General features: G+C 43.6%; 1 protein-coding gene across 4 annotated transcripts in view; it reads right to left on the bottom strand.

Moving 5' to 3' along the window:
- The window catches only part of LOC134342960 (aryl hydrocarbon receptor nuclear translocator-like), an 87,699-nt gene that overhangs the window by 48,674 nt on the left and 23,114 nt on the right, over nt 1-15,911 (bottom strand). For all 4 annotated transcript variants that reach the window (XM_063041706.1, XM_063041705.1, XM_063041703.1 and 1 more), the window contains exons 4-9: nt 15,194-15,238; nt 13,506-13,719; nt 11,538-11,751; nt 6,580-6,682; nt 5,599-5,664; nt 1,400-1,485 (exon numbers count right to left, since the gene is read on the bottom strand). In XM_063041706.1, coding sequence (XP_062897776.1) covers nt 1,400-1,485; nt 5,599-5,664; nt 6,580-6,682; nt 11,538-11,751; nt 13,506-13,719; nt 15,194-15,238 — 728 coding nt within the window. The remainder of the gene's footprint in view (nt 1-1,399; nt 1,486-5,598; nt 5,665-6,579; nt 6,683-11,537; nt 11,752-13,505; nt 13,720-15,193; nt 15,239-15,911) is intronic.

A 15,911-nucleotide genomic window follows, 5' to 3' on the forward strand; every position in this document is an offset into this window, starting at 1 on the left:
TACGGAACATGCCTCACCTCGTGTAGGTTTAGTGTGGGCGCAGTTCCTCCATCTGATGTTATTGTCTTCATCACTGTTCCCTTATTGTCCTTATCAAAGTGATCAAAGAAGCTGTTTAGCTCTTCGGCTGGTTTGGCGTCACTATGAGCAGAGCAGGAGAGTTTTCCTTTGCAATCTGAGATGGATCTGATCCCATCCCCAACACTTTGGTGATCTATGGCGTTATAGAAATACCTCAATCTGTACTTTGTGGTCTTGATGCCTCTCTTAAAATTCTATCAGGCCTCACTACGTGCCTTGGCTTCACCAGATCTGTAACCAACATCACGAGCTTTGATCAGATTCCATACCTTGTTGTTCATCCAAGGCTTCTGGTTCAGGAATACCCGGATGATTTTGGTGGTGATGACAGTGTCTTCACAAAATTTGATGTAGTATATAATTGTGCTTGTGTAACTGGTGATGACTCCCTAAGGCCACACCGTCACTGTCCTGGAAGTTGGTTTCTCCTTCCTTACCACTGGTCTATAAACTGGGATTAGATGTAAAGACAGATCATTGGACAGTCCCGGGTGAGAGCATGGGAAGGCCCTATATATACTTGCGATGTTGGCGTCCACCTGGTCCAGTGTGTTTTTGCTCCTTGTAGGGCGATTCACTTTTCAATACATAGGAAATACTGCTTTAAGGTTGGCCTGATTAGAATTGCCAGCTACGATGAAGGCACCCATCAGGGTGAGCAGCCAGTTGTTAACCATAGCATCATGCATTTGATCTACTGTTAAATTGCTGTTGGCCTGAGGGAGCCATCACCAGTCACACAGCCACAGTTATGTGCTACATCAAACTTTGCGAAGACAATGTCATCACCACCAAAAACACCCAGGTATTCCTGAACCAGAAGCCTTGGACGAACAACGAGGTACGGAACCTGATCAAAGCTTGGGACGCTGCTTACAGATCCGGTGATGCTGTAAAATGAACAGTGATTTCTCTCTGTAGATGAAAGGGCCTAAACTTTATTATTAGGTATTCCAGGTTGGGACAGCAGTAACTTTCAATAATGACTGATTCAGTACACCAGGCAGTGTTAACCTAAATACATAAAGCACCAACTAATTTCTTGCCCAAATCATGCATTCTGTCAGCGCGGAAGACCATTCGGCTGCTAGCCCAACAGCCACATCGGGTACTTGGTGGTCCAGCCATGTTTCTGTGAAGATCATAGCACTCTAGTAAGTTCAAGGCGAGTGTTAGTTGAACCTAGTCCATTTTGTGAGCAACTGACTGATCACAAACAGATGCCGGAGATGGTCACGTCACTGCAACCACCCTTCCATAATCACTTCCTTACATTCTATATCCAAGTAACAGAGACACACAGAGACAGAGCCCTTACCTGCCGGAGGCCAAGCCTTGATGTAACCTGTACAATGTACCACAACATACTGAGGGTCCCCTTCCTTCACAGGTCCCAGCCCATTCCTGAGAACAAAACAAACAGGGAGATGCATGTAAGGTCCCCAACAGGACAAATGATGCCCAATAGCAGATTCAAGAAGGCACTTCTTCAGTGAATTGCGAATTCCCCCACTCAAAAAGGGTGCGGTCGCAGATCCTTTGGCACGCTGGGGAAGGATGGAAGAGTCAGTCTGATGAAACAGCTGACTCATCAACCACCCAAACTGCACTCTGATTCACTTGTCCTGGGTTAACTAAAGCAAAACATTTGGACTTTCTTCCAGAGACAAACAACTGAAACACAGTAAGAAGTCAGGCTGAACTTACAGAGAACCTTGTTTAGCACACCAAACACTGAGTGGACCTGATGCTACAAAGTGCAGAGAGAAATTTGAGATACAACAATCTATGATAATAGAATTGAAAGATTGGCTGCTCTCCAACCTGAGAGCGTGAACATCAATTTTGCTAATATTTGGTAATTTCTCCCCTTCCCCTTTCACCATTCCACATTCTGGTTACCCCATCTGCCCATCACGCTCCGATTCCCCTCCTCTCTTCCTTTCTTCAAAGGTCCACTGTCCTCCCCCATCAGATTCCCCCTTCTTTAGCCTTTTGCCTCTTCTACCTATCCCCAAGCAGATTTTTATTTCATCCCCCTACACCCACCCACCTTCCCCCTTGCCTGGTCTCACCTATCACCTGCCAACTTGGACTCCTCCCACCTCCTTACTCAGACTTCTGCCCCTTTCCTTTCTAGTCCTGATGAAGCTTGAAGCATCAACTGTTTATTCCCCTTCCCGTAGATGCTGACTGACCTGCTGAGTTCCTCTGCATTTCCAGCATCTGCAGAATCTCTTATGTTTCTGAGAGATGGTAACTCTGAAGGAATAGTGCAGTGGCTTTCCCTTTATTTCTTTACAATGGATAGAGAGATGGCACCAACCAAGTCTTTAAAATCCACACACAACACACACAAAATGCTGGAGCAACTCAGCAGGTCAGGCAGTATCTTTGAAAATTAATAAACAGTCAACATTTCAGGCAGAAACTCTTCACCAGAACAGTCTTTACAGAAACCATTAACCGTTTATACCAGGGGTCCTCAACCTTTTTTTTGCAACGCGGATCAGTTTATTATTGACAATATTCTTGCGGACTGGCCAACCAGGGGGTGGGGGGGTGGGGGGGGGTAGGGTTGCCAACAGACAAGAGTAGCAGTCAAATACGTTGTGTTTACCCCGAGAAAGACTACAATGACCATGAAGCCTTGCGCAGGCGCCAGTGCGCATGCGTGTGCCTGCTGACTTTTTTCTACGCCGATTCTGTTCGGGGGCGGGCGGGGGTAATCACGACCAGAATATCGGTGATAAGTGGCTAATACACTCAATTTCATTTCTAAAAGGGTTTATCTAATGAATTTAATATTAAACACATAGCACATATTTCTCTCGCACTAATATAGTGATAAGTCAATTATCAGGGGAGGACAGGGGAGCTTGAAGTAAGCGTTGAATGAACTTCCAGTAGAAGTGGCAGAAACAGGTTCGATATTATCATTTAAAGAAAAACTGGATAGGTATATGGACAGGAAAGGAATGGAGGGTTATGGGCTGAGTGCAGGTCGGTGGGACTAGGTGAGAGTAGCGTTCGGCACAGACTAGGAGGGCAGAGATGGCCTGTTTCCGTGCTGTAATTGTTATAGGGTTATATAAGTAAGTTAATAGCATCATAACATTTTAAGTAACATTTGGATATTAAACACACAGCACATATTTTCCCCGTATGAACATATAAAATCATTGCAACACACCAATATCGCTGAATCAATGGGTGCCCTGGGCTTGTTTTCCTGCAACAAGACGGTCCCATCGAGGGGTGATGGGAGACATCGATACTTGAAGGGGGTTCCTTATGTCCAGTCTATTCTGCAATTTAGTTTTCGTTGCATTCATTGCAGAGATATGTTGGAAATGGAAGCAACGTTTTCAGTGCTTTCGTGGCTATCTCAGAATATTTAGCCTTGACTTTGATCCAGAATGCCGGCAGAGATGTTATGTCAAACATACTTTTCAGCCTGCCGTCATTTGCAAGCTCGAGGAGTTGATCTCCTTCCCGCGCTGACATGGATGATGCGCGGGTAATGACCTCGCATGCGTTCAAGCTCAACAGTGCGTGACAGGGAATGAGGAAAGGTGCAGCTGACTCATATCACCAAATCATATCGTTTCCTCGTGGCCCGGTAGCGCATGCTTTGCGGCCCGGTGGTTAGGGACCACTGGTTTATACATTTCCACAAATGCTGCCTGACACACTGAATTCCTCCAGCATTTTGTGGGTGTTGCTTTGGATTTCCAGCATCTGTAGAGACCCCCCTATATTTGCAGTAATGCTAGAAAGATGGTGAACCCTGTAGAACTTTCCCTATTTCTGCATAAATATGACCTAAAATGTGATCAGGTCTTCATGCAAGTCCTAAAACTGGATAAAGAGAACCCAATTAAATATATAGCTCAAAAAACTTCATACTTGTTCATTTAGTTATTGAGAAAAATTATCCAATACAATGTGTATTTGTTGGAAAAACTATGTGAATCTCTGGGGTAATGCCTTCTGCAAAAGCTATTTGGAGTCAGATGTTCCAATCAATGAGATGAGATTGAAGTTATGGGTTGTAGCGGTGACCTGTCCTATAAAAAAGACACACAAAGGCAGGTTACTGGCACAGCCTGCTCTTCTGAGGATCTACTGAGGTGCACCACGCCTCAATAAAAACAACTTTCAGAGGATCTTAGAGAATTGTAGAAGCTGGAATAGGCTACAAAAGCATTTCTAGAGATATAAGTGTTCATCAGTCCACAGTAAGAGAAACTGTCTACAAATGGAAGAAGCTCAGTACTGTTGCTACTCTCCCTAGGAGTGGACGTCCTGCAAAGATTACACCAAGAGTACAATGTGCAATTCTGAAGGAGATGAAAAAGAACCCAAAGGTAGCAGCAAAAGGACCTGCAGAAATCTTAAGAACTTGCTGAAGTCCCTGTTCATGTGTCCACTATAAGAAAAACACTGAACAAGAATGGTGTTTATGGAAGGACACCACGGGGGAAACCACTGCCCTAAAAAAAAAACAGGTTTGCACGTCTCAAGTTTGCAAAAGACCACCTGGATGTTCTAAAACATTTCTGAGACTATGTTCTGTGGACAGATGAGACAAAAGTTGAACTTTTTGGTAGAACTGCACATTGCTATGTTTGGAGGAAAAAGGGCACTGCACACCAACACCAAAAACTCATCACAACTGTGAAGCATGGTGGAAGCAACATCATGGTTTACTGCCTCAGGGCCTGGACAGCTTGCAACCATTGTGGGAACAATGAATTCAAAGTTGCATCAAGACATTTTACAGGATAATATAAGGGTAGCAGTCCGTCACCTGAAACTTAATAGAAGTTGGATAATGCAACAAGACAATAATCCAAAAGACAATGTTGCGGAAGGACCTGAAACAAGCAGTTCATGCAAGGAAGTCCACCAACATCCCAGAGTTGAAGCAGTTTTGTAAGGAAGAATGGCCTAAAATTCCTCCAAGCCAATGTGTAGTACTGATCAACAGTTACCAGAAACGTTTGGTTGAAGTTACTGCTATACAAGGGGGTCACACCAGTTACTGAAAGCAAAGGTTCACATACTTTTTCCAACAAATACATGTAATATTGGATCATTTTTCTCAATAAATGAGCAAGTATAATTTTGTGTTATTTATTTAATTGGGTTCTTTTTATTGGTTTTAGGACTTAGGTGAAGATCTGATCACATTTTAGGTCATATTTATGCAGAAACAGAGAAAATTCTATAGTTCACAAACTTTCTAGCACCACTGTGTTGAAAATCATAGCTAGCTTTAAAAAGTAGAGGGCATAGGTATTTATGGGAGGGTCTAGATGTTGGGCTATCACTACAAGACGAATTGCTGGAAAATCTGGCACAGGATTTGGGAGAAATTCCTTTAGCCAGAGTACCGTCGAAATGTGGGGTTCACGCCGATGGGGATGGGCCAAGATGAACAGTGGGAATACAATAGGCACACTGCAGAGGTGGGGCAAGATGGAGAGGGCACTGCTGCCTGGCAAGGAGTACCTGTATCGGTTCCTCAGGTAGGTAAGCCTACTCATGGACCCAGAATCCACACTGGCATTTCCACATCTGAAACAAAGGTAAAAGCACCAATTTAAATAAACACACACACTCTTAATCAATGCAGAAGGATATCATCACAAGGCAATCCTGTGGGTGACATGGGCATAATACTAGAAGGCAGCTGCAAGGTAAAAGATTAATTTGACAGGCCATGTAGTCTACTCTTGCTCACGTCTGTATTCTTATCCTTCGACCAAACTGTGCACATGAGAAAGAATTCCCTGTCTACGTACAGAGCAACAAACCTCTGCAGGAACTCAGTGAGTCAAAGTATCCGTGTAGGGAAAAGGATGGTGGATATTTCAGGTTGAGACTCTGCATCAGGATTTCTAATGTCACCTGCGTTTTCACCCCACTCACGGATGCTGCTCGATCCACCAAGTTCCTGTAGCAGTTTGATTCTGGCTCCAGATTCAAGCACATGATGATTCAGAAATCCTGATGGTTCAGCATTCTGGCTCACTGGAGAATATCTGCTGTACTTCCCTCCCTGCCTCACCCATGGGACCCTGGTTCCCTTCCTCTACTCCCTTCCCACCAGAACCCCAGTTCTTTAAAACCTACCAGGTTCACTGGAAAATTTGAAATGATGCTACCTAACATCTGAAAATATCCCATGGTCTGTTGGGAGATCAATAAAAATAACTTCCAACAGTCTAGAAAACCCGCTAGTCCAGCAGCAAAATCACACGGATCTATCAGAGTTTTCACTTCTCTTGGTGCTGCTGGTTTGAAGTTTTGCAACACACTGACTTCTCCCTAAAGCACAAGCTCTCCCGCCCACAAAGCCTTCTACTTCCCAGAGGACTGGCAGAGCCAGCTGCGGAAAGCTGGTCAGGAGCCCTCTCCAGTTTGGCGAGGGTGAAAGACAGTCAATAAGCAGGAAAGTGGCTCGAGGCTCCCTCTATTCACTTCACTGACCTGACTCTGCAGATGAACGAACGGCGAGAGCCCATACACATCCTCATGGAGGACTGCTGGCCTTCCTTCTTCACAGTGCCAGTTTTCAGATCCAAAATTCGACCTGTCCCGCCCAACAAAATAAACAATTAATCCCAACTTGTTAACAGAACTTTTCCAGTCTTCTCCAACATTCAGCTTGAATTTCAGAGCTACTTGGCTAATTCATGTCCAATTCAACCATCACTCAGTGTCATCTGAGCAACACTGACCGTTACGTGCCTTTTGAAATTATCTATGCTACTAAACCCTTGCTGGGTCCCACTACCTCAGAATCAGATTTAACATCACTGGCATACGTTGAGAAATATGTAGTTTTGTGACGGCAGTGTAGTGCAATACATAATATGAATACAAAAATTACAAAAATATATATAATTAAAATTAAAGTTTAAAAAAAAGGAGGAAAATAGTGAGATCATGTACATGTGTTCATTGCCCATTCAGAAATTTGATAGCAGAGAAGAAGCTGTTCCTGAAACATTGACCGTGTATCTTCAGGCTCCTGTACCTTCTCCCTGATGGCAGCAATCCTTAATGATGGATGCCACCTTTTTGAAGCATCGTGTTTTCAAGGTGTTCTCAATGCCCATGATGGAGCTGGTTGAGTTTAGAACATTCTGCAGTCTTTTCCGATCCTGTGCAGTGGCCCCTCCACACCAGACAGTGATGCAACCAGTTAGAATGCTCTCCGTGGTATACCTACCTCCCTCTGACCTCCCACAGCCCCAAAAATCTCTTGAGATCTCTGAGTTCCTCAATTTCAGCTTCACAGTCATCCCCCACCTGCAGCTTCCCAGTCTATAATTACAATTGCTCAGCTTGGAAACCAGTTCTTTAACCTATAAATTCCACACCAATGCTCAAGCACCCAACTAAACTAATGCCATCTATTTTATTCATTCGTCAACCCTATTCCAGATTCTACAATGCTCTGGGGTCAAGGGTGAGTGTACCTCTTCCCTTTACCCAACAGGGGCTGCAGAGTAGCATATATGCACTCTATGCCCTCAACACTTTATATACCTTGAGGGTCATCCCTTCAGTCCCACTTTGCCCAACCTCTCCTTATAACTCAGGCTCTCAAGTCCAAGCAACATTCTCGTACATCTTCTCTCCACTCTTTCAAACTTAATGACATCTTCACTATAACAGGGTGACCAAAACAGTACACGACACTCCAGGGGCAGCGTCACCAACATCTTGTACAACTGTAACACATAGAAACATAGAAAACCTACAGCACAATACAGGCCCTTCGGCCTACAAAGCTATGCCGAACATGTCCTTACCTTAGAAATTACCTAGGGTTACCCATAGCCCTCTATTTTTCTAAGCCCCATGTACCTATCAAGGAGTCTCTTAAAAGACCCTATCGTATCTGCCTCCACCACCGCTGCTGGCAACCCATTCCACACACTCACCACTCTCTGCATAAAAAAAGTTACCCCTGACATCTCCTTTGTGCCTACTTCCAACCACCTCTCATGCTAGCCATTTTAGCTCTGGGAAAAAGCCTCTGACTATCCACACGGTCAATGCCTCTCATCATCTTGTACACCTCTATCAGGTCACCTCTCATCCTCCGTCGCTCCAAGGAGAAAAGGTTGACTTCACTCAACCTATTCTCATAAGGCATGCTCCCCAATCCAGGCAACATCCTTGTAATTCTCCTCTGCACCCTTTCTATGGTTTCCACAGCCTTCCTGTAGTGAGGTGACCAGAACCGAGCACAGTACTCCAAGTGGGATCTGACCAGGGTCCTATTTAGCTGCAACATTACCTCTTGGCTCTTAAACTCAATACCATGGTTGATAAAGGCCAATGTGGAACATTATGGGGTTCTGCCTGAGATGAGGCAGTCTCAAGCTTATCGAGGCCTGGTTACCCAAATGGACCCACTCTGCTCCCATTCTTTTATGTTCTATTCCAAATGGTACTTAAGAATCAAACACCTTGGGGTCGCAGTCATACGTACCAACGACTGGGAAAGAAAGCAGATTCCCTTCACTAAAAACAAATTTTATGAAACAATTAACCTGTACTTCATCTCTGTCAACTCTTACCAATTTTTAATCGATGCATCATGGCTTGCTGCTGCAACTTCTCTGCACATGAATGCAAGGAACCGCAAAGAGAGAGAGACAGCTCAGTACATCACAGTAATCACCCTCCTTTCTATGGACTCTATCTACACTTGTCGCTGCCTCAGTAAAGCAGCCAGCATAATCAAAGACACCACCCACCCTGGATGTTCTCTTCTCTCCTCTCCCATCAGGCAGACGGCACAAAAATGCCTGAAAGCACATACCACCAAGCTCAAAGACAGTTTCTATCCCACAGTTTTAATCACACTCTTGAATGGACCTCCTGTACGATAAAATTGGCCACACAACCTACCTCATTATGATCCTGCATGTTGTTATTTACCTGTACTGTACTTTTTCAGTAACTTTTACACTTTATTCTGCATATTAATGTTTTACTTTATTCTATTTCAATACCCTGTGTAATGATTTGACCTTTATGAATAGTATGCAAGATAAGCTTTTCACTGTAGCGAGGCACATGTGACAATATTAAACAAATTCCAATTTGTGTTTCAGTAGTGTAAACATACTTAACCAAAAGCAGAATTACCAGAACAACTCAGTCAGACAACCAATATCTCTGGAAATGAACCGGCCTAGCAGGTCCAAGTAGTTAACTGGATTCTCTTTCTGCAGATGCTGTTGGACTGGCTGAAAATTCTGGCAGCATTTCCATTTTGGTTTTGGATTCCAGCACTCATTTTCCATAAGTTTCCTGGCCGTTATAATAGGATCATTATTCAGGGCTCGAATTGAGTAATTCAGTAACGCAACCACCAGTCAATATCATTGTGAGTCATAAGTAAAACAGTATGTGATAGTTGCTCCAGAGGAGTGTTTTACTACGTTAAAACCGCACCCTTAAGATGCACATTCCTCTTGATCTTTGGACACAGTCTGTATTGTAGCAGTAATAACAGAAGCAAACTTGTCTGTGTAGCCAGATTCTGCCCTAACTTTACATTTGAAGGTGCCACATCTCGAATAATGATGAGACTGCGTAGAGGAAGGAGATAAAGAGCTTAAGGACATAGTGTCGTGACAACAACCTCTCCCTCAATGTCAACAAAAAAAAAGAGCAGGCCATTAATTTCAGCAAGTGGGGTAGTGCAGACGCTCCTACCTACATCAGTAGTGCTGAGGTTGAGAGTTCCAAGTTCCTAAGAATAATCATCAGTAGCCTGCTTTGACCCAACCACATCAACGCCACTGCCAGTAAAGCTCTAATAACACCTCTACTTCCTCAGGAGGCTATGAAATTGGCATATCTCCTTTGACCTTCACCAATTCATCCATGCATCACAGAAAGCAACCCATCTGGGTTGGGTGCATCATGGCTTGGAATGGTATCTGCTCTGCCCATGACCACAAGAAACTACAGACAGTTGTGGACACATCAGGGAAACCAACCTCAGTTCTAGACACTCTGTCTATACTTGTCACTCTCTGCCTCAGTAAAGTAGTCAACATAATCAAACATCCCACCCTCCTCGGACATTCAGTTACAGGACTCTACAACTCATCTTCTGAATATTCATTACTTCTTTCAGAAAGGCTTGTCTCAGAAAGGTAGCGTCCATTATTAAGGATCTCCAGCACCCAGGACATGCCCTTTTCTCACTGTTACCATCAAGTAAGAGATACAGAAGCCTGAAGGCACACACTCAGCGATTCTGGAACAGCTTCTTCCCTGCCATCCGATTCCTAAATAGACATTGAAGCTTTGGACACTACCTCACTTTTTAAAAAAATAGTGTTTCTGTTTTTCCACATTGTTTTAAAATCTATTCAATACACATAATTGATTTACTTGTTTATTTATTATGTTTTATTTTATTTATTTTTCTCTCTCTGCTAAATTATGTATTGCTGCTGCTGCTAAAGTTAACAAATTTCACATCACATGCCAGTGATAATAAACCTGATTCTGATTCTTAATTATTATTTTGGTTTTTTTTCTTTTGATTTTGCACAAAACATATTTTGCATATTGGTTGTTTGCCCATCTTTGTACAAACTAGTGTGCTTCTTTCATTACAAGAAAATAAATCTCATGATCGTATATGGTGATGTATATGTATATACTTTGATAATACATTTACTTTGAACTTCAGGCAGAAGATTAAAAAAGCCTGAAAGTGCACATCACTAGGCTCCGACAGCTTCTTCCCACTGAGTCTTGTAACAGAGAAGAAGTTAGAAGAGAAGGACATTCATTTTGAACAGAGATGAGGAGGAATTTATTGAGCCAAAGGGTGGTGAATTTGTAGAATTCATTGCCAAAGACAGCTGTGGAAAACAAGTCATTGGGTATATTTAAAGCAGAGGTTGATGGGTTCCTGATTAGTCGGGGTTTCAAGGGAGAAGGCAGGAGAATGGGGTTGAGAGATATAACAAATCAGTCATTATGGAATGAAGGAACAGAATCAATGGGCTGAATGGCCTAATTATGCTCCTATGTCTTATTGAACTGTGATCATTGTCTTACTGAGCTACCCCATGAGAACGGACTCCTGACCTCACAACGTACCTTGTTATTGCCTTGCAACTTGTTTTCTGCCTACACTGCCCATTTTCAATAACTATAGCACTTTATTCTGCATTCTGGCATTGTTTTGCCCTGCACTACTTCAATGCACTGTTACAAGGAAGTGATCTGTATGGACGGCATGCAAAACAAGCTTGTCACCTTTCCTTGGTACACATGACAATAATAAACCAGTTTACGGAACGAAGGAACAGCTGACTGACACTAACCAGGTTCAGCAATAGAGGCACAGGGCAAGGCAGTCGGAAGTGACAGAACGGTGCCCAGTCACCTGCATTTACCTGTCATCGCATTCTCATTGGTGGAGAGCTGTTCCCGCAGCTTCTCCACGTCATCCGGGTGGACCTGGCTGTACAGGGTGTTGCCGAACCACTCTGACTGAGGCTGATTGAGGACTGGGGTGACCGAGTCTGACACGTAGATTATCTTTCCTGTCTCGCACGCCACCACGAAGAGGAATCCATCCGCTGCTTCCAGGATCAGGTGTTTCAGCTCCTTGGGTGAATAAGGAAAGAGAAATACCTCATTAAACACTATCCTCTGAACTATACCGGCTCTCCAAACCTGCAGGGTAAGTGCCCTGGATGGTCAAGTCTCAACTCAATACGACTCTCTCTTGCTTCCAGAAGGCCAAAATCAGGCCTGCCCCCTCAACCACTACCAATTTATAATCGATGCACTATAGGACGCATCCTATCTGGATGCATAACAGCTTGGTATGGCAATTACTCCGTCCATGACTCCCGTGCATCAGTAATATTCGAGTAATCTTGTAAATATATTGTTTGATTAAGCATTCTTTGTTGCTTATATAATGAATTATGGTTGTATGTAAAAAAAAGCATGAATTGCATACATGACTCTACCACATGATACTTGCATTACTTAAAGCAACATTAACTAAGACTCGCATCATTTTGAACTCCTGTCTTATTATTGCAGCCTGGTTTTATGTTTTAAAGTTACAAAACATCACAAAGACCATCAGAAAAGGCAGAGAGTTGTGGACACAACTCTGCAGATCATATAAACCAGCCTCCCTTCTATGGATTCTGGCTACACTTCTTGTTGCCTCAGTAAAGCAGCCAGCACAATCAAATACCTCTCCCTCCCCGGACATTCTCTCTTCTCCTCTCTCCCATTGAGCAGAAGATACAAAGGCCTGGAAGCAGGCACGAGTTTCTACCCCACTGTTACGACTGGTGAATGGTACCCTGATAGAATAAGATACAGTTTAAGATACAGATAGACAGATTTTTGCATAACAGGGGAATTAAGGGTTCTGGGGAAAAGACAGATAGGTGGAGCAGAGACCACAGTTTAGTCAGCCATGGAGGAGGCTTGATGTGTCAGATGGCTGTCTCCTGCTCCTATTTCTTATGTTATTAGATAGACTCGTGATTTCACAATCTACATGGTTATGACGCAGCACCATATTTTCAACCTGTACTGCACACTATAGCTGTTACCAAACTATCACAACCGCTGGGAAAATTATGAAAGTTTTGAAAACCGAGTGCTGGAATCTGAAACCAAAATGTAAATGCTACCAGAGTCCTCAGTCAGCATAGCAGCATCTACAGAAAGAGAATCCAGTTAACATTTTGGATCAGCGAAAGAGTTTTGTTCCCCACTTGTGGTTGCTTGGAAAGTTAATTATGTTTATTCTACTGAAACCCAGATTGGAAACCTTGTATCTACTAAAGTAGTGGTATTAATTATTGTCACATGCACCAAGATACAGTGAAAAGCTGGTCTTGCATACTGTTTATACAGATCAAATTATTACACAGCACGTTGAGGTAACTTAAGATAAAAACAAAAACAATGTGGAATAAATGTAAAAGCTACCGAAAAAGTGCTGCGTGGGTAAACGATAAAGTTCAAGGCCATAACGAGGTAGAGTGCAGAGGTCAAGGATCCACCTTATCCTCAAGCCTAGTGTACATTGCTTCAGGCTGCTGTATCTTCTACTCGATGGCGGGGGAAGAAGATAGGCTAATTGCAAAGGGTCAAGGAAGGATGGAGTTGATGTGCGGCATGACTACCCTTTGGAAGCACTTCACGATAGCAGAGTTTAGAACCACTGGGCAGTAGTTACAGTACGGTATCTTGTTTTTCTTGAATACCAGAGTGATAATGTTCTTCTTAAAGCAGGTCAGAGAGTGAATGGGAAGGATAGGTGCTCCACAGATGCAGGCAACAAGGACTGACATGCTGCTACCACCCTTACCCATCAGCCCACCTACCTGGTCCGTGAGGAAGGAGGGTTTGTAAGTGCCATCGACTGAGGTGTTGCCTGTTCCCCGCAGCGACTTCATGTGGGACACGGCCATGCGCAGGATCGTCAGCTTGTCTGGCTTACGGGCCAGGGCGCTGCAGGTGGGCACCATGTCTGATAGCTCCGTGATGTACGCCGTCATCTTGTTCCGCCGGCGTCGTTCGATCTCACTGTGGTTTTCCCTGGAGAGCAGGAACCAGAAAAATCAGAGACCGAAAACAAAAGACAATGATCAACTTACAAAACCATAAGACACAGTAGCAGAATTAGACCAATCAGCCCAGAGTTTGCACCACAATGCAATCATGACTCTTTTCTCTTCCCCCGCCCCACATAAACCCATTCTCTCTGTAAATCTTAACCCCCTCACCAAACAGAATCGTATCAAACTCTGTTGTAAATAAACTCGGACTTGGCCTCTACATGTCTGTGGCAATGAATTCCACAGGATCACCACCATCTGGCTAAAGAATTTCCTCCTCATCTCTGTTCTAAAGGGACATTCCTGTATTCTGACGCTGTTCCCTTGGCTCCTAGACTCTCCCACTATTGAAACATCCTCTCCATATTCACTGTATCCAAGCCTTTCACTATCCAAATAGACTTCAATGTGATACCCATCCCTCACACCATTCTTCAGATTTCCAGCTAGTACAGGCCAAAGGCATTAAATGCTCTTCATAAATTAAACCTTTCATTCCTGGGGTAATTTTATGAAGCACCTCTCCAGGCCAGCACACCCAAAATTGCTGAAAATGTTCTAAATTCACACTTTTATTTCAATGATTTGCATGTCTGCAGAACTTTTCACAAGCTCACAAGGCACGATAACAGTCTATACAGTGCCTGAAATCTGTTACAACCGGGTGAAAACAACCTGCCAGGTATCAATATCACTGGCAGGCTCTCCAGTACTTCCACACTGGCATGGCGATCAAATGTATGTGCTTTCTTGGCATCTAGGAAGATTCAGCATGTCCACAAGAATTTTGTTAAATTTCTACATACTCACAATAGGAAGTATCCGGCTTGGCTGCATTTCAGACTGGTGTGGAAACTGCTCAGAGATGGACCATCAGAACCTACACTGCCCAGTCCTTCACAGGCTCCTCACTTCCTCCCATCCAGTCCGTCTTCAAATTGCATTAACTGTAACAGCATCGTCAGGGTTGCCTGCCACCCAGGCCATTCCCTTTTTCTCCTTCTACCTTCTGAGAGAAGATAGAGGAGCTCAAAAGTCTGGATGTCCAGGCTCAAGAACAGCTTCTTCCCCACTGCTGTCGGACTCCTGAACCGATCACCTCTCTCATATCTCCTTCCCGGCAAAGCTGGCAAGTTCTGCAACCTCTTTCAATATTGTCAATTTAGCATTTCTCTGTAGCTGTTACACTTTATTCTGCATTGTTATTGTTTTACCTTGTATTCCCTTGATGCACTGTGGAATAATCTGATCTGTATGAACAGAATGCAAACCAAGCTTTCTACTGCATCTGAGTACAGGTGACTATAGTAAACCAGCACCAATTCAGTTTGCAATATTTCATTGCTTTTATGCACGCCATATTTATTGTTGTACTTATTATTTCCATGTAATTTATTATTCAAATGATGACCCCCCCCCACCCCCACAAAAGCTCATAAGGAAGTCACCATTACCTTGCAAATCTCTCTTTGTCATTGGGCCCTTGATCATCATCGCACCTGGATAGAAAGCCCACAAGAAGTTAACACCTTCTACATCCCAACTACCTTTGACAGACAATCATCCATCCGAACTGCTCATCCAAACTTTCAGCTTGCAAAAGAAACAGAAGTTCTTGTTTTGCAAAAACCTCATTCTCTGAATGTAAGGGGTACAACCTGCTGCCACTCCAGTGGCTCGGGGAATAAATGTTTACTATAGTGGACAAATCAAGTGGTCTGCTATGTTCTGAGTGGTTTCAAGCGTTGCGAGTGCTGTTGGCACTGCACTCAGCCAGGAAAAAGAGGGCATTCCTTCAGGTACCTGCCCTGTGCCTGAACTTTAAGTATTGGTCCCATCTTATCAGACATACTCTACCCAATTCAAATCCCCCTGACTTTCTGCTACTTAAACCTAAAGTGTCTCCGCTCATTTCAAGAGCCTAGGACCCCAAGTTTTATGTATTTAGATACAACAGGGTAACAGGCCTTTCTAGCCCCAAAAGACCACACTGCCCAATTACATCAATGTGATCAATTAACATAATAACCCGCACGTCTTTGGAATTTGGCAGGAAACTGGAGCACATCAAGGAAACCCACATGGTCACAGGGAGAATGTACATACTCGTTACAAACAGTAGCGGGAATTCAACCCAGGTTGTTGGCGCTGTAACAGTGTTACGCTAACCAG

This window comes from Mobula hypostoma, chromosome 2 (assembly GCF_963921235.1).
Source record: "Mobula hypostoma chromosome 2, sMobHyp1.1, whole genome shotgun sequence".
Classification (NCBI taxonomy): Eukaryota; Metazoa; Chordata; class Chondrichthyes; order Myliobatiformes; family Myliobatidae; genus Mobula; species Mobula hypostoma.